At 42.3% G+C, this 25940-nt stretch overlaps 1 protein-coding gene across 1 annotated transcript; it reads right to left on the bottom strand.

The window, feature by feature from the left end:
- Positions 1 to 31: 31 nt before the first annotated feature.
- LOC124192791 (potassium voltage-gated channel protein Shaw-like) lies at positions 32 to 25386 on the bottom strand. Its single transcript, XM_046586285.1, has 12 exons — positions 24866 to 25386; positions 14132 to 14471; positions 13863 to 13910; positions 13551 to 13730; positions 5261 to 5524; positions 5005 to 5142; positions 4701 to 4940; positions 3389 to 3433; positions 3023 to 3163; positions 1503 to 1695; positions 1217 to 1390; positions 32 to 1149 (listed from the first exon to the last, which is right to left on the bottom strand). Exons 2-12 carry the CDS (start codon positions 14408 to 14410, stop codon positions 845 to 847), a joined length of 2007 nt encoding a protein of 668 aa, XP_046442241.1. The 5' UTR covers positions 14411 to 14471; positions 24866 to 25386; the 3' UTR covers positions 32 to 844.
- Positions 25387 to 25940: the final 554 nt, after the last annotated feature.

The raw sequence follows: 25940 nt of genomic DNA, 5'->3' as shown, positions 1-25940 counted from the left end.
TTTGTGTGTCATCACTTGAAAAGCCAAAGAATGAATTTATATTCAGCATTTATTGAGACATGCTTCATCAGCTTGACATTTGACTGCTGCGACTCTGTATATACCGAAGCCATTCATCCCATACGCACATTCGATATCCTTTTTGTGGGTCTTTTTCCGAGAAAATTGCCCTTGCTCTGTTGATTCTGCATTGGATATAGACGTGCTTCACGGAGAATCATCTATGTACACGGGAGAGCTGAAATGGCATTTCGGTATGAGAGGGCATTTCAAAATGGCCAAGATCTGAATGTGCGTATTTTTTGGGCTAAATAAGTAATTTTCCAGCGTCCAAAAAGTCACAGAACGAAATAATATTTTCATAGCAAAATTTCTGAAATCAACGAAACAAAAATATTCAATCACACATGGTGTATAAGGGTGTTAAAACAAATATACAAGAAAGCCAAATCTAAATATGTATATATAATTATATATAAATATATCGACACGTTCACAAATTGGATCAATTTGAATGTTTCTCCCCATATTTGATTGATGATTTGGCGTCCGTCAACGAGGAAAGAGAAGAAAATAAAACTAGAAACAAGAATCAAGAGAGAGAAAAAGAAATAGCTAAAAGAGGACCAGAGTCTAGTTATATATATCTAGGGCATCGCATCAGCATTGGCAGCAAAGAGTAGATTGAATCTAATCGATTGGTGTGGCGGTTATAGGAACATGAGGGTTGAAGAAGAAGAAGAAGAAGAAGAAGAAGAGAAAGAAAGAAAGGGGACGAAATGGACCATATGATGCACACAGCACAGCATGCGCCATCCCCAGCACATCAGTCTCTGAAGTGCTCTCAGCTGAACGAGGGAGCGGGAGGAGCAGCCAGCAGCTGATCGATCAGCAAATCTTTGCCGGCTTCACTTATCGACGTCATCTCCGCATCGGCCGCCAGATGATTTCCGTTGATTTTGACGTCGTTGGCGTTGCTTGAAGCTTCAACGTCAACGTCCAACGTCGGCACCTGGGCCGGGGCCACCACCACCGGTGGAGATGAATGACGAGCCATGGCCTGCAGTCCGTCCTGCAACGGCTGGAGGCAGGCCAGCGACGACGACGGACTCTTACCAGCCACTTGGAGTGTCACTAAAGGCGGTGATTCTGTACAAATTCGTAGAAAAGTTTCATTAATTCAAGTTCCAAATATTAAAAAAAATCAGATAATTACCAATAATCTTGGCCATGAGTCCCAGGGCGGTGAAATCGAAGGCGGCTGATGGGCGGCCCGGAAGCATCGGAAGCATCGGTTGTACTTGAATGGATGCCACGGAACTGGTGCAGCCGGGCAGCTTATTGGCCGCCGCTGCCGCCGCTGTGACGTTGACATTATTACAAGCACCCGCTATATGTAATAGAAAACATAATTTAGAAAAAAAGAAAGTCAGCGCATTATTCGTTTAAAAATATAAAGCGGATGGGGCGACATGTAACGAAAATTGATGTGCATTATTTACCGGCACCGAAAGTAACGGCCATGGCATCCTTGAGCAACATGGCTGGAGGATTGTGCTTGAAAGCGTTCATCCGCCGCTGGAGGCCGCCACCACCACCGCCGCCGCCATCGTTTCGATTTTGCTGTTGTTGCTTCCGCCGGATCTGCTCCACAGGCAAGACGCTGCGTCTTTTTTTAGGCAATTTAGAGCGCGCCTGTTGTATATAATAGAGAAGATGATGAACATTTATCAAACGTTTTTGTTTTGCATTCAACCCATGCTGGCTACACGAAAACAGCGTTCAGGAATTTGCGTGTTTGTTGTTGCATGAATCTCCCCCCTTCCACATCCCACACAAGTTGCCGGATCCGTCAACAAAACAACAAAGTTTCGAGTACGGAAAAAAAGGGAATTTGTTCAAAGTTTATTTTGTTTTGCCCCGTTGCACGACTCCTATTTTTTCCCCCCTTACCATCGTCCATCATTTCCAACCGGCAGTATATACATCTCCCTTAGCGATTTCCCTACCCTTTTTTTTTTTACTCCGGCCGGATGACAGAGTTCCATTGCATTACGCATTGCACGGACAAGTATAAATACAATGGCTCTCAAGCTGCTTTTCTTCCGACTATTGTGGCGCCTCCCATTCATTCACGGTACTATATACGTGCACATATAGAGTCAAAACATCTATCATGTGAATTCCCCCCCCCCTCTTTACGGAACATTCCGGATCAGAAACTATCGGGAAAAAAATAAAAATGTTTGTCATCTTTCCAGGAATTTGAATGAAGAGACCTTTTATTCTTTCAAGATATATCAGTTGTCTTATATAGAAGTTATTTCGCCAAACTATATTCCGTCCGCCCTTTTCCCAGTCTCTTATTCCAGTCATGCATCAGAGAAACGACACGACGAAAAGTCAAATTTGATTGGTCGATATCTTATTAGAGTAGTAGTTGGCATGACAGTTTCCATCAACGGGATATAGACGGATTTCAGTGTGCAGATCGTCGTGTTCAACTGGCGGATCAATTCACTTTCTTATTCCGCGCATCATATAATATGCGCTGCTGCTGTATAGTGATTGCAAAGTTTCACTCAATCAACCCTTTATAATAGGATGCTGGTATATATAGTCAAAAGTTGGGAGACTTTGCGATTCGGGTTTGATGAAATTGATCAAAAGAACGGACGGACGGGATCGCATCCAGCCGCCGCGCCAAGCCGCCAGCTTTCGAAAATTTTACCCGTCGAGTTTGACATTTGCGTCACCTCCTCTTCTATTATAACGAGCAAACTTGTATGATCGAGCACAGCCCATCACGGTAGCGGCGCGGCAACAACTTGACTAATGCAAAGTGACTCTATTATATAGCCTGCAACTTTTTTGGGAGGAGCTTATATAACATCTGTCGAAAGGGGATGAAGAGCGTGGTATAGGCGAGGCAGTTTCACCGTCGTTAATAATTGTCTATACTACGGGCTCTTTTTTGTTTGTTTTTATTATAAAAGGACAAAAAGGTGGATGGCGTAATTACCTGCGTGTGGCTGTAGAACATTGAGAAATTGGAGACGATGACAGGGACCGGCAGGGCGATGGTCAACACGCCAGCCAAAGCGCAAAGGGCACCGACAAACATTCCCACGTACGTTTTGGGTGCCATATCTCCGTAGCCCACCTGTCGTTTCGTATTGATGAGTTTTGATTTGCATGTCGAAAAAGTGGATCAGCACGTCGTGATGAATAGGAAATTGAATAAAGAAAATAAAAAAGAAATATTCCGGGAAAAGATTAGACGTTATTATTATATCTGAAAGGAATGGGCGATGGAATTCACCGCTATATTGGAAAAATGATGATATTATAAAAGAAAAAAAAAAGCGGAGCAATATATATATCGTACCGTTGTCATGGTGACGATGGCCCACCAAAGACCTTCCGGGATGCTCTGCTCTCAGCCGAACATTTAGAAATGAAAAAGATACACACACAAAGATAAATCGATTATATAGTAGTATAGTCGACGAAAACAAATAACGTTTCGACATCATTTCAGTTAGATTGGTGACATGAGGATCTGATGGATCCGGGATTGCGATAAGACACGAGTTTCATATATTTTCATTAGATGCTCTCCCCCCTAGAATCTGCTGAACGTCGGCCGCAGCTGAAGAGAGAGAGAGATATAATCATCATGTAATACATTTCCTTAATTTGTTGTTTTGTTTTTCGTGCCAACTCTTTCGGGATTTATCGTCCGACTCGACAGCAACAAGGGAAAGTCCCTCCCGCCCAAGCAATAAATGCGCACAAAACGAAATTTCCGGGAAAAAGAATAAGACGAGAGAAAATGTTTGTCAGATTCAGCCGGCCGCCGCTCCATCCATTTTGTGTGTATCCAATTCCATCCGCATTCAAAGTCATCGGCAGCATTCGGTTTCCATCAGCAATACATAAGAAAATTGTGCGACATAATCACAAAATGAAAGCGCCAAACGCACAGTTGGGAGTTCAATTGCCGTTGAATTGGAAATGACTTATTCGTCTGTTACTCCCAAATCTGTAGTAATAGTCGAAAGACTATTTCATTCAACAGATAATGATCCGATTCTGTGCTGTTGAACAGCTATAAGAAGCATCAGCACGACTCTTCGTTCTGCTCTCCTGTATCTATACGATGATGAATATCCTTCAACTAAATTTCCGCCGGAGGAGATGATGATGATGCGCTCTCACCCCCTCTCTCATCATTCTCGTTCTTCAATTGGGGAATGGTCATCGCTGCGTGCGTATTAATAGAGCGTCATCACATCTGGCATCCGGGCCGTCTCCCGCGCGCTCGCGCTTCGTCATTACTCATGATTGCACTCATCGAGTGTGCCGTGTGTGCTGTGCTGTTATGAGCGCGGATGATGAGAAATGGAGACAGCCAGAGAAGAAGAAGGAACGACCATGGCAGTTTTTTCGAATCATTCGCGGACCTCCTGTGCGTCCGCCTCATTCGCAGGCGGATGCCGCCCAACAACATCATCAATGATTGCTACAAAAAGGATATGAAGAACATTTTGATATGACCCGCGCGTCAGCAGTATATATAGCAGTAGCTCTGTGAAACTATTTTTCACTTTAGTGATGCGGAATGGACGACTGAGAATTCTGAGAATTGCTGTTGTTGATGCTGCCCCAATCGAAGGGAATTTGTGACTAGACGATACCTTGAAATTGTTGTCGGGATTGGCCTGGAGCCGTTCGGCGTAGTAGACGAGACTGGCGAAGACGACAATGCCCAGGACGAGAAAGAAGACGAGGAGCGTCAGCTCTTTGGCCGAGGCTTTGAACGTGTGCACCAGGATTTTCAGGCCGGGTGAATGGCGCGTTAATTTGAACAAACGCAGAATTCGAATGATGGAAAAGAATTCCAGGATGTCGGCGTTGTCCACATGATGGGCCAGCTCCTGTTCCAATCGACATTTAAGTATAATAATACTCAAACTTTATATTCAATTAAACCTGTTATACCTGTAGGAGAATGTCGGTGTAAAATGAGAGAGTGGCTACCAAGTCGATGATGTTGACTAGCGACCGGGCGAAGATGCACTTGTTTGGGCACACGACGAAACGGACCGTAAATTCCAGCGTGAACCAGACATTGCACATCTATATACAACGGAATAACAGCAGGGGGAGAAAATGGAAATTCAATCAATTCCAATCGATATTACATTCAGGATAGAGCTAGCTAGCTGGACATAGCTGGACTATGGACAATACGGACCAGTTCGACAAAGAAGAAGGCTTGATGGGGCTCGGTGCGGGTCTTGTCCAATGTCCAACTGGTTGTCCAGTTGCTGTGCCGAGTCGGATATTGATGTCGGAATCGCTGGTAAATGTCCAGGACTCCGCCGGGCGAAGCCACGACCGATCTCGACCAGTCGATCGTGACGTTACGTATGACGGGCACTCGCAAGTTGGGATGCGTCTTCAGGCAGAACGACAGGATCGAGACGCAGATGAAAAACACCGAAACCAAGCCGACGATCTGCGTATAATAATAGTAAATACAATTCCATCAATTAATTCTATAAAGAGAGAAATAAGAAAGATAAATCTCCCAAACGCCAGACAATATAATAAAATGTCGGCCCCTTTTTTATATTGAATGGTATGGGATAACATTTCTTGGTGGTCGCCAAGCCATTCGTCAACAAATAAATGGCCATTAAAGTCAAACACGTCTGCCGATGGCAAAATGATATCTCGAGCCTGCGATCATTTCCAGAAATGTAGAAGACCCGAAAGAGATAACTCAAATGGGATAAAAAATTATATAGATAAGGGCGTCATAGAAAGAACATCAAGACAACAGCTATAGTATTTCCGGATGAAGAAATACACAGAAGAATCGTTTGCTCTTTATATTCTTTCTTTATCTATAGGCTGTTGTCACTTGTCAGCACGCGTTTAACGATCACGTCGCCGTCGGCAGACGGCAGTTATATAGACGACCGCCAAACTGGCACACACAAAAAAAAAAACACAGATAGATCTTTTTCGGGATTGTCTTCGATAGCTTCCGCATTGTTTCCTGCGCATTGTATTGTTCCTTTTTATTTATTTATTTATTTTTTGGTGGAGGCGTTTTTCCGCGTTTTTCGATGCCGCGATGGATAGATGGATGGATTCCTGCTTGATTAGAACCCCGTTTGCTCCGCTATATACAGCCGGCCAATAACAGCATCAGGGAGGGGGAGACAAAAGGAAATGAGAAACAAATAAAAGAATCAAAATAAAAGGCCCGAGCGCCGATTGGGCTGCATGAAAGATGGAATCAACCGACTGGCGGCGGCGGCGACGGCGGCGGCCGCTTTATATATTATATCGATTGAATTGTCTTTTGTTTGTCTATATGATCGAACATCACGCGCTCTCGCTCCTCTGGCGCTTTTTTACGTAGATATACTATTACATTCCCCGTTTTCTTTTTATATCATTTTGTTGGGGTTTTTTTTTCTTGTTGTTGCTGGCGGTTATTGGCCCTGTATGGTGACTTATACTCTATAGATTGGCTGCCAGAAATCTAATAAACACCAGCAGCAACTGCTCTGCAAATACAAAAAATAACGGAAGCCCCTAATGGACCGTCGGCTCCGTTTTCTCTTGTCCAATAATGTCGTCTATTGTGAGTATCGTATATAATATTTTATTTTTAGATGTAGTATACAATATTAGACGTTCGCTTTGGGTGCCATCCAATCCCATCACCAAACGATCCTGCCACCCCAAAAAGCACCGGCGATATATAATACTACACAATGGGATTGGTTTTTCTTCTTCCCCATTTGACTATATTTTCACGTTTTTCTTTGGGGAGGGCAGACTCTTATGTAATTATTTCCGTTCTATTCACAGCAGGCCTGCAGGCGTCGCGCGCGGGCTCGGATTTAATTCAATTACTCCGTTCCATTGCACACGTACGAGAGATGAAACCATTTCGATGCTCTTTTTTTATTATTATTATCGAGCTATACGTAGATGTGCCAACAGGTTGACTATCATGTTGTAGTTGTACATGGAGTTGACATCAGGCCTTTGAAAATGTCTTTGATCGCATCGGACTGAATTGGTTTACACGGCAAATACTTCAAATTCCTCGAATAAATTTGCTGCCTTGTTTCCCGACAGTGCCTAGTAAACCATTTCCCCCTTTTTACTATGCGCTATTAGATATAAAAGGTCTATCCATCAATAATTTTTTCCCCCTGATATATTTATTGACTTAATCCAACGTTCAATTCAATCCGATTAAGTACGAGATACTCAAACGGCTCTACATCCAACAGTGTCTAACATTCTATAAAAGACGCCCTTATTATTAACAAATCTCTAGCTTCTGATGATGATGATGGACTATATAGCGGAAGGAACCGAAGAATAAGGGTAGGAGGTTTAAGCCGACGGACGGTTAGATTGTATAGGACAGTTGCCCACTATTTCTCTCTATAAATGTCCTTATATATAAGCTGGTTCACGACGAACGTTCCACAGCGCACGGCTTTCTAATAATAATAAGCGAGCGGAATATAAAATAGGCCGCGTAGTATTATATTGGTACACGTGGCGATATGGTGGGACATTTCCATTCTCTCCCCCCTTCCATCTTCTTATACTACATATTCCCCGTTTTTGTGTTTGCAAATTCATTTTCATCCGCATCGAATCTGATGCTCATCTACACGAGGAAAATGTTTGGCGGTCGTCGTCGCCCATACAGCAGATCCTTACATCGCTCAAATGCTCTGTATGTGTGTGCTGTATACCTCCGTATTATTATTCCGGCGATAAAATCCTTGATATCTCTCCTCTTCGACTCGTCGAGATAAGATATAGGCCGGATATAAGCTGCTGCCGTCTTTTGTTTCATCCGACCTTATATATACACACGCACCAGCATATCGATAGAAATATAGCTATATAGTAGTAGACTAGTAGTACTGTTTCTCTATGTATGTATACAGTCCCATAAAGATGGATATAAACACGAAACCGGGAGCAGCGCATCACTCGGATCAATAACACTCGGGAAATACCCAACGTAGAGCTAGGAGAGAGGAGGAACGATCTAGGAGCCAGGAGGCATACACTGATGGGTCATGAGGGAGAACACGGGTATCAAAGGACCAACCTCTTCTCTTTACTCTTGTATCTATCTACATCTAGGCTGGGAGATTTCCTAGCGGCTGTACGCATCAAGTGTGGCGGCGTATAGACACCCCAGCCCAGCAAACAGATCGGCCCAAATGACATTGATGCGATCCGATCGACGGAGGAGAAAAAAGAAGAAGATGGAAGAAAACGACTATCAAAACAAAAAAACCTTTCAACTGGATTTCAATTCTTTTCCTATAACAAAAAGAGCTGCTGTGAATTGCTCCTTTTCTCTGTTCACCAGGAGAACAAAAGAAGGTCGTATAATAACACGATAGAAAAGAGAGAGAGATATATAACAGCGGCAGCACTCTATATAAATTTATTGTTTCTTTATTGAAATCTTGACTTTGGAATTTATGGAACGCCATAGGAACAAAAAATTAACTGCTCCAAAGTTAGCATTAATTTAGTGTTCTCCAAAAATAAGTGCTCAAAATTTAGTGCTCTCTCGCATCCGCCCTCTAGCGGGCGGCCATAGCCTAAAGTGCGGGCCGATTACTTGAATCAACAAGCGGAAGAAATTTCGGGGCCGATAAAGCCAATTTAAATTTTTCCGATTACTGCTGTATTTGGGGACGATTCTTTTAATTTTGAAACAGTGAACTTTATGAAACTCAATGCAGATTTCATATTGGAGGTTGTGGAATTGTCAATATTACTCGAGTCAAGCATACAGTAACTGCAACTTGAACGTCGATGGTATAATCCCTATTTGAATTCCGCTTTCCCTTAATATAGATACGTTTTTATTGATATTTTTAAGATCTGGACAATTAAATAATAACTGAAAGATGTAAAATTATGACGGAACTATCATCAGAATTTCAGCTTTTCATTTTCCAATTAATGTCTAGAAACTCATGTGTTAAAATTGGATAGATTTCCAAAATATAAAGTATAAGAGAATTATCATTACGATTATGAAATCAAAAAATGGTTTCATATTCATTCTTTCAGTGGTACCAGTATTGTGTCTGTAGCTTATTATGTGCAAAAAGTAAATGACATAATAAACACAACTCATTTACAGAAAGTTCATTATTGTAAACCCAAAATGAAATATTGAAATAATAAACGCTTTCCGTCGTAGCCCAAGTCGCTGATAATGTAATTTTAAGCAATAGGCTACGATAATAAGCAACGAGCGGAAAAAATGTTGGGGCTGATAAAGCCAATTTAATTATTTCCGATTGCTGCTGTATTTGGGAACAATTCTTTTTAATTTTGAAACAGTGAACTTTTTGAAACTCGATGCAGACTACAAATAGAGGTTGTGGAATTGCCGTTATCACTCGAACCATACATACAGTAACTGTTCCTTGAACATTGATGGTATAATCACTATTTTATCATCGCTTTCCCTTCTTAGCAATAGGTTTTTTTTATTTTGTTCACGTTGTTTGTTAATGACGACTCTGACGACTGACGATGACGTTTAAAAAAAAATATTCGGATGAATATTTTTTTGAACAGAATCAATTTAGAGTCGAAACACACTAGATGATATTGGTTAAATTGCCAAATTATAAAGTATTAAGAGATATATCATTACGACTATGAAATCAAAAAATGGTTTCATACTCATTCTTTCAGTGGTACCAGTATTGTTTCTGTAGCTTATTGTGTGCAAAAAGTAAATGACATAATAAACACAACTCATTTACAGATAGTTCATTATTGTAAACCCAAAATGAAATATTGAAATAATAAACGCTTTCCGTCGTAGCCCTAGTCGCTGATAATGTAATTTTAAGCAATAGGCTTGGGGGGTTTTAGTGAAACGGGGGGGTTTTAGTGAAACGGGACTTCGTAATAAACCGTTGTCCTCGTTTGCTACGGATTCTGATCTAAAATGCGAGCATTCGGTGAATGCAAGTTCATCAGTATCATTTTTATAGACCGTTATAGACATGTCACTTTAAAAAACGATTTCCGTGTAGTCGCCCATGTTGTAATTTTATACCGAAGGCTTGGGGGGGGAGGGGTTTCTTGTGAAACGAGGCTGCGTAATAAAGATAACGTCTCTTACCTATGCAATATTATCCTCGTTTGACGGTTTATGATCACAAATGATCAATAATATCGAATTGCGAACTGGGTCCATCTAGCATTGAACCGACGAAAGAGACCCATTTGAACGTCTACAGTTGCATACGCCACTCAGCACAGTAACATACATGAAATCAATTTCACCATTCAAGTTCAATAACCTCTTGCGTTTAATTTTCACCTTTTGTTGGGTGTTTGTTAGAGAGTAAGTAGAGAGTCTTGTGCTCGGAGATTTTTTTGACCTTCCACTTGTACTGGAAGGTCATTTAAATATATAAGATTCACCGACTCATACTTAATAAATGAAAATATAATCTCAAAACTTAAGGGACAATGGTTGGAGGCTGACAATGATGAAATTGATAAACATATTTCATCTGCGTATGATTCATGTCAATTGAATGATTAGTAATACTTTTGTTTAAATGTCCATACAATTGATATAAACGCAGCTCACTATCAAGATAAAAAAAAAACTGGTTTATTGACAACGATTAACATGTGATAGACAACAAATATTCCAGTCCTACTAAAAATGCATTGTGAATAGGAAATAATTATCCGATATAATTATCCTTTATGATGGGTAGACTACGCGTTCCACCGTTCCTCTACTCAATAAAAATAAATCGTCTCCAGTTTAAATCATTTACTCTCTTAAATCATTTTTAGGAATTCCAGCTGAAATGAATAGCAAAGAGAGAGAGAGAGCTATAGTAGGCTATATCCTTTGGGACCGCGCCTTTATATATATATTTCTACTGATCGCTTGACGTTTCCCAGCAGCACTTAGTGGCGATAGTTGGACGAGTAATGACGACCCCGTCTATCTATATAATACTGTCTTTGTTGGCCATCTTCACACACAGCGCCAGCAGCGTCGCGCGAGAGTCAAAGAAGTTGTCCGATAATGTATCATCTAGTATTATAAAGGAAAATCATCCGACGACATCTAATTGAATATGCAGAGCTTTCTAGCTTTTATGCGCAGTCTACATCATCGAGAAATGACATTTTTCTCGATAGGAAAAAAGATACCAAAACCTAAAGTGGTCGTATCGTCGTCCCTTTTGATCGGGCAAATTGCTTAAGACTCCGTAAAGCTGATTATGATGTCTAGAGATATAGAGGTTTTTCCATTTGGTTCGTGTAAGTAGAGGGAAAAGTCGTGCGGCTAGTCGACTAGTGCGCACCATGGCGGGGGATAGCCGAAACTTGCTGCAGACTTTGCTTGATCCAAACGATAGTCACCGTAAGGCCATGTACTGTAACCTGTCAGGCTGTCAGCAGCAAAAGTGAAACCTGTTTTTTTTCTTAAGTGTTTAAAATGACAAAAGGTTTTTGTTTCATATGTTCAACTTATGAAACAAAAATAGATCGCCGAAGTTTTTTCAAAGTGCCAGAATGCAACATTAACAGTAATTCAATTGAGAAAGAACTCATTTCACTTTGAAAAAACTTCGGCGATCTATTTTTGTTTCATAAGTTGAACATATGAAACAAAAACCTTTTGTCATTTTAAACACTTAAGAAAAAAAACAGGTTTCACTTTTGCTGCTGACAGCCTGACAGGTTACAGTACATGGCCTTACGGTGACTATCGTTTGGATCAAGCAAAGTCTGCAGCAAGTTTCGGCTATCCCCCGCCATGGTGCGCACTAGTCGACTAGCCGCACGACTTTTCCCTCTACTTACACGAACCAAATGGAAAAACCTCTATATAGACGAACTTTATTATGCGACCGTGGCGGAGAAGATGAAGAAAGATGCGCATCTTTCTATATAAATTGCAAAACAGCGGCGACTTCATTTTTATTGTCTAAAAACTCTCACGCTTCTAAACTTTGAGTATCATAAAAATAACTACATAAGTATAACAATAAAACAAGTGAGAATTTAATTTTTCTATTATAATATATTGTGCCCGGCTTTAATGCGGTTCTTGTGTCCACGCCATTGTCCGAAAATATGTGTCTAGCCCGGTCTAGCCGCTTTTGTTCTTTTTATTATTCTCTTCATCGTCAACTTCTCTTTTGATTACGATCAAGACTTATTATTAGACACTTGTATACACGCCACTATACATTATGGGTGTACTCCTCCTGTCATGTCTTTTATGCAACTTTTAGAGTACACACAGCATCATCACTCCCCTTATTTCATGTAGATTGTCGGCGACGCCGAGTGACGCCAGCGCAGGCGGGACTGTCGGTCCCATTGTTCAATCGACTGCTGCATTTCCAGCATCACATCACCCGCTGAACGTATCTATTCATCTCCACTATATAGCGACTAAACATCAAATGCAGGGCGCCACACACAGGCGCCGAGCAGAGTGGAAACTCCATAGACGATCAGCAGAGAGACTTGACATTCAACAACCGCTTTTCTCACTTTCCATCCGATGTGCTGGTGCTGTGTATTATAAGGAACCGGCGTATAGTATAGTATATAGGCTCTGTGCAATCTTAGGCAGCCATCACATCTCCGTCGGTGACGCCCCAGCAGCGCAGCCGTCTTAAATTAAACGACTTGGCTGCTGCCAGTATTGTGCCAAACGGAAGACGTTTTAATCACGCCGGAGTGTATCAGCCTGAGAATATCAGGTCGACGGTGACGAGTTTGGCACAAACTCATTACACGGGGGAGGGGCCGCGTGAATGGCAGTCAGCACAGCGCAGCACCTCCGTTCGTCTATAGCCCCGTGCTGCGGCGGCTTTTAATCTATCGGTCGCCCGGCAAACAATTTATAACAGATGTACAAAAGGCGGATCCTGCTGGGCGACGTCTGACACACACCCATATACAACTCTCTCTCTCTCTCTCTCTCTCTCTCTCTCCTGTATAGTACATTTGATGAAAACATGATTTATTATTGTAAAGGGATAGAGAGAAATGAGGAAAAAAAGGGAATTAGATTCCTATGCCGTTAACCTGTGTAGCCCCTCGAAGAAGAAATCTAATTCATCCTATATAGCGCCCAGCGCCGTTGCGTATTATATAGTCCAGGGCTGTGACGTGGGTTATATAGCCGTTTTCCCCCAACGAGAACTGCTTGTATTCACGCGGGAGAAAAAAGGAAGGAAGGGGAGGTCGACAAGTCAACAATCAGTTGATTGGACGATACAATCGACCAGGGAACTTTGACGGACTATTCTTTAGATTATTAATATCTTTATACTCTTCGGTGCTGCTGGGTCGTTCGGTCTAAATATAACTTGCGTTAGATTGAAGTGAAACCCGTTTGATATACTAAACGAGATTAGGGAATGTACGCTGCGTATATAGAATCAGAATAAAAGGCAAACCTTGGCTGAGTTGGAAGAGTAAGGCTCGTCGAAAAGCGACCAGATCTTTGGTTTGGTACGTTGCCACCAGTTGAGACGGCCCTTGTGGTAGGCCTCCTCGTAGCCGAACCTGCGGGCCACTTCCTCTTGGCTCGGCTTGTCCGTCTCGATGTCCAACTTGTCCAGAATGGCCAACGTAGTCTAATATACACAACACACACGCAAAAGAATATCTAAATGTTTACACACAACACGATCGCATTCTTAGCTCTGCTTAACGTCGTCTGCCAGAATAGCCAGAAATATGACGTATCCAATCAATAAACAACGCACCTGGGTGTCTCGATGGACAGTGTAGGTCATCCAGCAGCATGGCTCCACCTGTTTGTTGATTTTGGTTCCAACATTTCGACAGGCAAACACAAACACAGACAACACAATGTTATTTCAGAATATCAAACCCTCGTTCAAACTCCAAACATTTTCCCGCTCTATATAATTAGGCTGCTGGACACAGTCTCTACTAATACCGATCGATATTATATATACTATTATATAATTAGGCTCTAAAGAGAATATTTTCTTGTGTGTATAATGAGAACCTGATTGGCATCGAGGCCCCAGAATTCGAGTTCTTCCTCGAACAAGGGCCCGCAAACGTTGGTCGGGTAATGAAGTTTGCCCGTCCTGTAGTAGTTGAGGATCTGGGCAAAGACACCCGGATGGCGGTCGAAGAAGAACTCGTTGAGCACCGGATCGTAGTTGGCCAGGGCTTCCGTCAGCCGTGAGAGTCGAGTGGCCGGGATCTTCTTCAGCGTCGTCCGGTAAGTCTCGAAGCGGAAGCCGCCCACGTTGAGAATGATTCGATTCTCACCATCCATGGCGCGCGCGTTATTGCGGGTTGATGATTATCTTCTTATCTTCATCAGCAGCGTCAGCACCCTGCCATTTATAATGCAACCACACAAAGCGAGGGTATTAGCACATAAGAATTGTATTTCAAATTTTATAAATAACCTCCCGCCCAAGGCAGAATTATGTTGCTGGATATCCTATCTTGCGGAGAAATAAAATTTCTACATTTGCTTGGCTCTGTTTCCCGAATGGATCGATGGGGGCTGAACCGCATTACGTAATTATGAGGAAAAACAAGGGAGAGCAGGGGAAACGATCCTTCCACAAGAGAGTTGGATATCCTTTGATAGTGACCCAGATTTCCTGGTTGATCCTCGAGATTTCCATTTTTAACAGCGGCACTCGCTATATATACTACCTTTTCATCCGATAATCGGATCAACATGAAGATATTAGATAAGGAAAACGAGGAAATTTACGGTGCGGCGCGGATGTGTTTTTCCACATCCGTATAGCTCGTCACCCTAGACATTTCTGGCGAAAACTCTCACTCCCAGCCAACTCGAAATAAAAAAATGATTGCATAATATAAATAAATGGATGAATGCGCGATAGAGAAAAAAGAAAAGAAACCCCACAGTTATATAAGCGCATCTGATATTATCCGGCGGTTTATTATTTACTCTCTCTAGAGGTACTTCATAATGTATAGTGTAGCTTTTCAAAAATAAAAGGCAAAACTATTAAAGAAGAAAAGTATTTCTATACATACCATATATACATAAACCCACCCACTCCGTTTTCTGTACAGAGAGCAAAAGAGTCTAACAGATATCAGGAAGAGAAGCAAAGTTTTTCGGGTGGGGGGAAAGAAAAGTTGAGACATGTTCCAAGAAATATTTAGGGTATATAATGTATATAATATGTATAGTTTAGATGACAAAAAGCCGGGCTGCTATATATATACATGTAGAAGAAGAAGAAGGAAAAATATAGGCTTGATTCTTTTGCCCTTTTGCCTTGTCGGTGTGTGTCTGTGTGTGTGCGTGTATCCATTGATATAGAGACTCGTCTACTGAATATTTCATCCGCTTAATGTTTACGGGACCGGAACGCCCAGGCTGACTTTTCCAGAAGAGACGGGAAGAGGGGGAGAGATAGTTATAAGCCAAAAAAAGAAAAAAAAAAAAGGAAGACGAAGACAAATCAAATCAGACAGTCAGGCAACATCATGAGCTTATATCTACAAGATAAAATTACACAGGGAGAGAGAAAGTTGGAAAAAAACTATAACGAATTCACCACGACTTTTAGAATATTTAATGAACCGTCTAAAAGAATTTCCCAAATGAAATTTGATGTTCGACTTTTTATCGTCCATCTCTTTTATTATTATTCATTTCCCATCATAACACCTGGTGTCGCCAGTATAACCAGGTGTCAAATCCATCGTCCACATCTCATCGCACTTGCTATCGTTAACAAGGTTCTTGAATTACTTCATTATCGCCAACACCTTGTCTGAGCTATATACTAATCTGTGTAATGGGCAGCAGCAGCAGCAGCATCCGTGGCGGCTACATAACTACTACAACAGGCGAGGGAGAGCGGAAAATCCGGTTGCCCTAGAGGACGATGGACCCCGGCATTCCCGTTTTGATATGTGTGTGTGGGTAGCCGGCGGGAATATCACGAACATGAAACCCAGTTACGATATATATATATCTGTGTTTGGTGTACACACATATATATACACACATTTATAACAAAGCAGCCAGCAAACACAATAGTTTCACTGCGCGCTCTGAAAGATATGATGCGCATACCACGGCGATGTATATATATAGTACACAGTATTAGATATTACTATAACGTCTAAATGTTCGACACAATGGATGATAGGATGGGCTTTTCCGGACCGATCCTCCCAACGGAATTCAATGGCTATCCGAACAACTTTTGACGGGGCGCAAAATGACCCCGACGGTCAACGTCAAATGTTGAGAAAAAGAAAACGAATTTCCGTCTCTTTTATTTTCTCCAAAAGTTTTCATCCAGACACATCCAGCACTCGTGCAGCAGCAGTTAACTGTGGGAAATTTCCCGAACGTTTCTTTTTTAATAGGATCGCTGTATCTCCACTGCGGATCTCTCATTTTATCTATTGCATTCGCAAACTGTATAGTTAGTAGATGTATACGTCCGCTATAGTCTATATAAGGGTAGAAAAGTTTTATGGCACTGCACAAGCGAGAAAAGAGGAGGACATTAAAGAAATAGCAGCCAACCCTCGAAAGAAAAAGGGAAAAAGAAAAAGGCCAATGCACTGCGCTTTTAGTTCTCATAAGTTATTCGCCGGGCTCTTGACATTTCTCTCTTCCGACACAGCAGTAGTAGCAGCAGCAACGCAGTGCAGCTATAGCGATCCTGCAGCACCACCACAGAGTTTTCACTCCCACACACATCGTTGTCTCTATTATATAGACGCACTATAGGCTATTATATACTCGGCGGACACAAACTTGATATACACTCTCTAAATAAATATCTCACAAACGCTTTTCTTCCTTCGGACGATCTATGTTGTACAGCTCTCGCATTCATTTCAACATCACCCGGGCGTCTAATCTATGCGCAAATGTTTATCATATCCGATGGAAATTGACAATCTATTTCCTCCCCACCCACTTTTTTTTGTGTTGGGTCCCGCGTTCGATGTGAAATCAATATCCGAGTCCCACTCGAGGCTATGTGATGTGTGCGCTAGACAAAAACACACAATCGAACACACAAGAGGATTACATGTATAGAGTACAGAGGCCTCATCTCTCGCTCGTCTCTCTATACTCCTGATGCTTGTAGTATGTATGTACGACGGGCTAGGCTCTTGCGGTCGTGTTCCCACCGACCACCAGCACCTTCTCGGTCCGTCCTTGTGTGCTAATAACATAAAGCCTTATACAGCATCCATAAAAACCCGGCGTCCTATATTATATATCTCTTTCCAGTTTCTGTGTTCCTGATAGTTTATTATACTCTCGACCATCCTTCACTGTGTATAGAATTACAGCCGCTTTGTTTCTTCTTCTTATTTTCTTATTTATTTATTTGATATCTTTCGGTTGTCTTTTTGAGTGACAGCTTTATGTAAGGGAGAATGGCCGGGTCCGCCAGACCGTGAGTCGGACATCCGAGAGAGAGAGGGGAAGAAAGAAAAATATCAGCCGGAAAACATCCAAGAAACCGGATGTATAAATAAACACAGACAAGCAGTTAACACGACAGCGTCGACCCCAGACTCTGCGCGCTGTCTAGTTGAAACGGGATCTAACCACCAGCAGTGGATCAAATGAGACACTAAATTCCCTGCTGCTGGACGTAATTAAATTCGAAATAAAAAGATCCAACGGATGTAGAATATCCAAATAGCGTCACAACAGAATCAACAATAAAGACATAGTCTCCACTATACATAGACATTGTTACAGAGTATAAATACATAATACCTTTCTATATAATAGAACTGGTGAAAACACGTCTTATCTATAAAAGTTCGATGCTGTTTTTGGTATATCCAAACTACACCACGGTATATAGAAGAGTGCGAAGGGTGAAAAGAACTAGCCCGAGTTTCTTCCGAGCTTTGCCTTATATAGCCGGAGCAGAGCAGCACAACAGAGGATAAGGTCACTCAGTGTGTGTGTGCAGTGTGTATCCAGCAATCCTCAACGGAGTAGATGAGAGAATCTACACTTGTTTGTGATGCAGGGGCCCAGAAATAAAAAAAAGAAGAAGGAAAAAAAGAGACGATCTATTTCCATTGAAAAGCATTTGATGGCGCGGCCCGGCAACCGTAGCAGCAACTTTATTCGTACACAGGAGCACTTGATGTTATATACACACAGAGTAGGATCGTCAGAAAATCCCCAGTGTATTTTTGCCCTCGCCCTCCTATTGTGGCAGCAGCACAGGATTGACTAGAAAGAAACAACTCGCCAGTATATTACATGTGCATATAGGTATTAATGGAAAACTCAGTTCAGTGCCTTGGATCAGAATATAGGAGACTATAAATATACGTACACACAACGGCAGTATAAATGGGAATCTATATACCTCTCTAGTTCTTTTCTTCTTTTTATATTGATTCTCTTTTTAGTTAGCACCCGCAAGTTCTCTGACGTGTACTATAGTGTGTGTGCAGGCTGTATATGCTTTTGACGTAATCCAAGCGATTGATTTATGGCTCCCGCTTTCACAACCAGAAAGTGATGGTATCAGAGTATATCGGGCTAAAGCTCCCGCGGCTTAATCTCACTTGTTAGCTAGCTTTGCCGGTTGCCGGACTACATCTTGGCTGGCCTTGCGGTTCTATACGACTATATATATACATCTAGACGAGAGCCGGCTGTCTTAGTCTCGATTTGATGGATTCCCAGAAGACTTTACGGGGAGGTGCCATCCATCTCTTTCTCCGTAACCAAAATGAATAAAAGAAATACTCTGAGGCGCCAAATTCAAACGGTGATAGTCTTAACGGATGTTGATCACACGATGGGTGGGTGGATGAAGGAAGGAATATCTATGGAATCAGTCTGATATATAAAGTATATGCTGATGGGTGGAATAATTACAGAAGGAGAGATCTCTTCTCTTGCCATCCAATCAAGGGTATGTTCGGAAGGGGGGAGAGAGAGAGAGAGTTGATGATGTAATAAGATGGAGAATAACGGCCGCGTCCATCCTGCGCGCCGCTTTTTTCTCCGATAAATAACAAGCGCGTCGCTGGCACGTCGTCGTTCCCAATTAGTTTTGAGCAGGGGGGAGGGAGGAGGAGTGCCGTGTACAGCGGATATTAGCGCGCCCGTCGAAGCAACTGGGGCCTGGTGCTTTTGTATTGTACATAAACGGCCAGCGAACAAAACAAAAAAGGCTTGTGTAATAGAGATGAAACAGCGCAGATCTATCTGAAGGCGCTGGAACGGTGGATAAAATACAGGAAGATCACGCTCCGTCTATATGGGATACACAGACATCCCTTCCAGTTATTTAGATATGAACGTCAATATACGTATCCATTGATAGAACAAGTTTCAGGGATCTTTTTCTTCCTATTTCCCACTTTGCCTGGCCCAATAGATCCGCTTTTCATAGAAACACATTTGCCAGCATCAGCCCATGTCTAGGTATAGTACCGGAATCGATTCAAATCGAAATGCAAATGAAAATCCCCGCCCTTTTCTACATCCTGGCAAGCTCATCATATATACACAGATTAGATCCTATTTATCAATCAAATTGAAAATGGAACATGAAGCCGGCGCCGTCAGAGCGGCTTTTCTCGCAGCTCTCACTCGTTTTTATTCCGTCATCAACTCAGCACACACACGACGCTTGACACACAACACTCTCTAATCAAACTATCACGCATAGACAAGCTCGTTCATTGCTTTGAATATTTCACGCGCCCTTTTGAATCGCCTAGAAATGTCGTTGTCTTTTTTCAAAACAAAAATCTAATTCGAAATTATAGGTCGACATCACCACCAGTCGTGGGAGATTAGGCGGAGTGAAACGAGATGGAAAACGACGTTTGATTCAAGTGTCGTATTAATTTTAATTCTAAATACAATCAATTCTTTTTTGATGCGCTTGGGATAAAAGAAATTCGATTCAACTTTATTCCGGATGGTTATTCTATTGACGGTACATTTAATGGAGGACAGAGAAAACGGCATTTGGTGATGTGATGATCCTGTCGTCGTCGCCATCTTCTTCTTTTATAATATAAACGCAGGTCGCAGGGAATAGAATAAGAAAAGGGGGAGAGAGAACGCGTCGTTTTTCTCTTATCGTTGGGGATTCAGCAAGGCGACGATTCATCATCATCCGCTTATGTCCACACACACATGTACAGCGGACCTACCGATCCATTTCCTTTTTTCTTCTTCCGTGTGTCGACAAGAAAGAAAAAGAGAAAAACGGGAGAGAGAGAGACTCTTGATGGGAAAACACGACGGCACGACTGGAATGTGTAAATACACGCAGGAATAATATCAAAAGTATAATGTCCTATTTTCCTCCTAGTGTCTTATATTATTATATCGCCCTTTAAGTAAATTGCCCAGAAAGAACGGAATTCTATTGCACTTAAACTGAACCGAAAAAAATAAAATAAAAAGTTAGGCGACGGTACAACATGGGCAAGTTAGGCAAACAATGTCATTATCTCCGGTTAGCTCTCCTTTCTTTTTTTTCTCTTTCAGACGCTTGAGCAGCAACGAACTAAATCGAATTTAGCCAAGAGACCCCAGGTCCAGGTCCAGTCCGGTCCGTCCGTGCATAGTTGAGGTAGTATACACGTCTCACGCAGAAAATGGACCGACCTTTATTCGATTCTTTTATTGCCGCAAAAGATATGTCTAAAATTGGTCGACTATAAGAGCTGGGACTGGTCGCAGATGAGTGATTGGGAGTCGGACGGTTCTATAATTGATGAGATGCGATTGACGTGAAATGATGGGGACGACGCAAGCAGAAATAGTCTTAACGACCGCGGCGGATCAAATGGGAGTTGTATCCAGACGTGTGCGTGTCACCGTTCCCACCACGCCCATTATCTCTCTCTCTCTCTCGTCTGCCGATAAATAAAATCAAATAAAAAAAGCAACGCCCAGAAAGAAAGAAAAGGAAAGATCGTTGTTGATGTTGCGTTTGTTATATAAGACTCGGCCTCCTAAAAGAAAATAGGGATCGTTGTGCGTGTGTGTGTCCATGGAGAAATGCGCATGTAACTTGGAGACAGAGTGTGTCGAGGGGGGTCGACATCCAACACATAAAAAAGGGGCGGCCGACAACACAAAGAGATTCGCACACACATAAAAATGTGCCGGGCCCATTTTTTATTTTTTGTCTTCCTTCAGCTTAATAGTCCTGTCACTCACTCTTTCACTTCGACAAGTTGGACGCCAGCGGAGCGGCAGTAAAAAAGGCAGCACCAAGATGCTGCTGTGAGGACAACTTTTCTTTTCTTTTCTTATTTTTTCGCCCAGCAGCCGAGAAAAGGGAATCCTGAAGGGCGGAACGACGACGACGACGTCCCTTCTCTCTCATCGTCTGAGCGGAAATAAATCTCAAAGGAGAGAAAGACCACACAAAAATGGTGTGGTAGCCGCCGAAAAATTCCGGCCGGGGAAAAATCGAAAAATCAAAAAAATCAAAAAGAAAAAAAATAAAAACGAGCGCAACAACAAAGAAGAATAATGGAACACGCCCAAAAAGAGCCAAGCTACAGTACATAGCGGACGTATACACATATAAAAGTCATGTAAAAACATTAAAGCCTTTTTTTCTCTTTTAACCCTCCCACTACCACCACTCCATTATCTTTGTGTGTGTGTGTGTCTTCTTCGGTTCCGCTTTTGTTATTCCGAGAAACTGAGGGGGAGGTCGAGATATTCCGGTTGGACATCCTTCTCTGTCCCTGTCGCTCGACCCCACCACATACTACAACATCTTCTGCAAGAGCAGATACATACGATCAACGAAAATGTCATTGCCATCTTGTATAATAAGCGATCTGTCTACCCCGGGAAAACCACAGCCTAGCAGCTGATGGGCGTCAGTCGAAATCCGCTCCAATTCCCATCCGGGCGGATCTGGTAGGAGGAATCAAAAATTCTACAGAGCGCATTTTTGCAATCATCTCTCTATATCCATCCGCATATAGAGCTTCGTGTCACGATACATATCGAAATGGAGAAAACAAGAAAAATGGCTGGCGTGACTTGTGCTGCCTGTGCCAATCCATTTCGCCGAAAGAAACATCAAATTTTATTTCACGGCAGGAAATAAAAAATAAAAAAATAAAATAAAAGGTAAGAAAGGCAGTGGAGCGTGGAGGGAGTCGTCTAAAAACACTATGGCGACGGCAGGCTCCGAGCAGAGAGATGATCCCGGCAACATCACCACAGCCCGCCAAAGAGTACAGTCACGCGCTCGTTGTAAGACATTTCGTTTTATATCTTGGTACTAGCAACAGCAGCAGCTGGAAGCTCTAGCGCCCCCGGGAAAATATTAAAAAATGTTAAGTTCCCAGGGCTGAACATGTTTCTCAATTCTTTGACTTGACACACATCGATGTGTCCCGAATAAGGAACGATCCTGTGACGTTTCCAGGAGACCGTCGTTTCACTTTTAAAATCAAAACTTTCGGCAGGATACCAAACATTCCATATAGACTTTAGTCTCAACTTCACGAATGGAACATTTTGAGTCTCGATAATTTTTCTTCCTGGGATTTTCTTTTTTTCCTGGGAATTTGTCTCCCAAACCACTGTCTTCTTCTTCTTTTTTTATATAATATCTCACATTCTGCTGCCTGCCATGCCTTGTATGCTAATGCCTTACACTTTGGGCGACTAAACGGGATCGTGACGCGACTGCCGATGGTCTAAAACCGCTGCTGCTGCGCTGGGGTCACAACTCGGGCGACAGAAAATGCTAACACGACCAGATGAATATGGACGAGAAAAAGAAATGTCTCCTCTTCTTTTTTTCAGACTCGATTGAACCGAAAGAATATCTAAAGATCAATATATTCAGACGAAAAGGCGAGTGTACGAAATGGCCAACTTACACGCAGCGTTGAACTAATAGATTCCGCATGTGAAAATGATCCGACAACCCGAAAACTCGGCGTGGCGTATTATATTAGGGCACCCGGAATAACTGCGCCACTCTTTTCTCCCCCGCGATTTGTCCAAAAATACGAAGAAAAGTATTAAGGATAAGGAGCTAAAACAAGTAAAACTACTAACATGACAAGCTGGAAAAAAAAGAGAGAGAGAGAAATAGAAAAGAGGATCTATGCTGTAGGAGCTCGGACCATTATACATCACATGGCGGCCATGCAAGCCAAAGTCTCCGGGTTGTTCCAGCAGATCAGAAAAGAACGTCCGTGTTGAGCTATTACGACCCCTGGACGTTACACACAAAATCTCTCCGTGATACTGGCCCAATAATAAAATGTTGGAGCTCTTTCAAAAAGTAGTAAAAGATCGCATCAAATCTGAGGGAGACGGACGGAAAACAATTGATCCGTGAGTGTCGGAGAGAGAAGGGGGGATCTCCGTTTATCTTTTCCCGACTGAAAGTCGTCACACTTTGATCGTCCCCACTCGTTTCGTGAAACAATAGAGATTTTGAGCCAATCGATCGTGTGTTTGGCGTAGTTGTAGTTACACATTTCTCTCTCCTGGATGAACAGCACAAGGCGGAGCAGGGCCGGGCCCCTCCTGACGCGCGCGCTTGACAATTTAGTTCCTTCGTTTTCTTCTTTTTTTTTCCCCCCCTTATTCCCTCCTTCCGGATGAAATAATCCTTTTATTCAATTTCAGGTCCCCAATCACATTCGGCGTTCTCCTCTGGCCGTGTATATCGCCTTCGGCACAGTTCCTAGCAACTTCTTTTTTTATTTATTTATTCTCGCGATGACGTAGAAAATCAGAACCTTTTTTTATTTCTTCTTCATTTGGCCCATCCGTCTTCCGATCGCTACCCGCTCTGCCCTCATCCATTCCCAATTCGGCGAGCTGCATTCGGAAAATATGCCGAGGCAATTCCATTTAATTAGTTCAAACTGGACCAGTCTGCAAGAGAGTCAAATCAGGGCCAACTCTCTGCGCCCCCTTTGAAAAAGGACTCGGGCAAATGCACAAAGAAGGGTCGACCGAGAAAAGGTTTCAATTGAAATCGAGATAGAGAGGAGGGAAAAACAGTATTGACCCGATTTTGATGTCTGATTCTCCGCCATCCTGACAAGATCACGATATATCCCACGAACGTAATCGATTGCTTTTGTAACAGCAGTCCCCCCTATCCTATCCTATCCTATCCAATCCTATTTTTTTTTATTCCTATCTCTTTCACAAGAGCTGCTTCCTTCTCCTCCAGAATTCTTTTTCATTCCTCTCTATCCCCCCATTTCGACGTTGCTGGTGGAGCCCATCAAAAATTGATCAGCTACTATACGACATAATATCGACTCAGTTTTCAATAGGACTAAAAAAAAAGGAATAAAATATCAGGCCACTGCGGCTAAACTCTTTCTTGTTCCAAAAAAAATAAGAAATAACTCGTGATATTATGCATGTTCTACACTGCCACCGGGAGTAGACAGCCCGCAGCGACCGGCGGATTCAAAGCATTACGATCAGAAAAAAAAGTGAAAAAAATTACTTTGAATGATTGCTAGGCCAAAAAGGTTTAGGGCGAGCAGAATAAACAGCGCATGCATATTACATACTATATATATCAGAATCGCAATAGCAAACAGATGGATTACTTTCCAGTTTTGCTGCAGGGATCGACTGCTGCTGGCATTGTATGGATGCAAATTTCCATTTGCGTGAGAGAGAGAGAGAAAGAGAGGAAGGAAAGTTGAAAGGTGAAACGGAATAGAGAGATTCGGTTGGGTGTACCTGAGTGTCATGGCACTGAGAGAGGCGGCAAAGACTATTGAAGATTCCAGACTGGAGATAACCCGACGAAATTGAATGGCAGCCGGACAAACCGCAACCCGCACTGATTTTTTCTGTTCGGTCGACGAAGAAGAGAAATCCAAATTGTTTCGGCTCACCGCACTGTTGATGCAATAACGTCCACTAAGAGAAGAAGAAGTTAAAACAAAAAAGCCACACACACATACACACACAACACACGCAGGAGGACCTCTGGAAATGCCCCGTGTGCATCCGGGCGTGCTCGAATGACCTGTGAGATTACCACCCAAACTCTGCCGGGTTTTTGAGGCGAGGGCTTGCCGTGCTCGGGGATCAGACGGATAGGAGAGTAGGAGGAGGGAAAAGATTTGCTCGAACCGTGAACCCCCCTCCGCCAGAAAATGTTGCCACTGCGTTTGCGCACTCTTCCGATACTTCCGTCGTTCTATCACCCTCGGGTGGCACTCCATTCCACTGGGTGATACTGGCGAGACGCTTGTTGCTTCTAGATGGGCGATCTAGATGTTGCAGTTAATCTGCATATAATTTGGCAAATGAGCTTTTTTTGTCAAGTAAAGATTTATTGGCTTAGATAACTTTAACACTGCCTCGTGTTTTAAAAATCGTGTGCGGTATCGTTGAGGATAGACAGATTTGCTAACGATACAAACTAGTAGTTTTCGCTCATATTAATTTACAGTGACACTAATTTGTTTGATGAAAATCGACGTATCAATTATTATAAAATGAACTTGATAGATGGAAGGGATCAGTTAACTGAAAAAGCTTCTCTGTGACATCATCTTCTTCAAGATTCTTTAATAAACCATGATATGCCATCACTTAACTCTTACTGATACCGAGATCAGAATAATAAATGTATCCCCTTGTTCCATTTCGATTGTAAAAACTCAAGTGATTTTACCGTGATTTACATGCGTGAAACTGTGCTGATTGGAAAAACAGTTACAGATAATGATAAACCACGCCAATGTCATGACAGCTCACGAGATAATATTCTGCGGTAAACCTCGTGCGCCAAACACTTCGTTTG

This window comes from Daphnia pulex, chromosome 4, assembly GCF_021134715.1.
Source record: "Daphnia pulex isolate KAP4 chromosome 4, ASM2113471v1".
NCBI classification, from domain to species: Eukaryota; Metazoa; Arthropoda; class Branchiopoda; order Diplostraca; family Daphniidae; genus Daphnia; species Daphnia pulex.
The sequence above is the reverse complement of the archived record's forward strand: the minus strand, read 5'-3'. Positions and strand labels throughout refer to the sequence as shown.

Bases quoted from the DNA above. Each gene is read 5' to 3' on its own strand.
- LOC124192791 (XM_046586285.1), bottom strand. From the start codon at position 14,410: ATGGATGGTGAGAATCGAATCATTCTCAACGTGGGCGGCTTCCGCTTC. The intron at 1,696-3,022 runs GTAATTACGCCA...TATATACAACAG, and splicing joins TGTTCTACAGCCACACGCAG to GCGCGCTCTAAATTGCCTAA. The intron at 1,391-1,502 runs GTAAATAATGCA...TATTACATATAG, and splicing joins GGCCGTTACTTTCGGTGCCG to CGGGTGCTTGTAATAATGTC.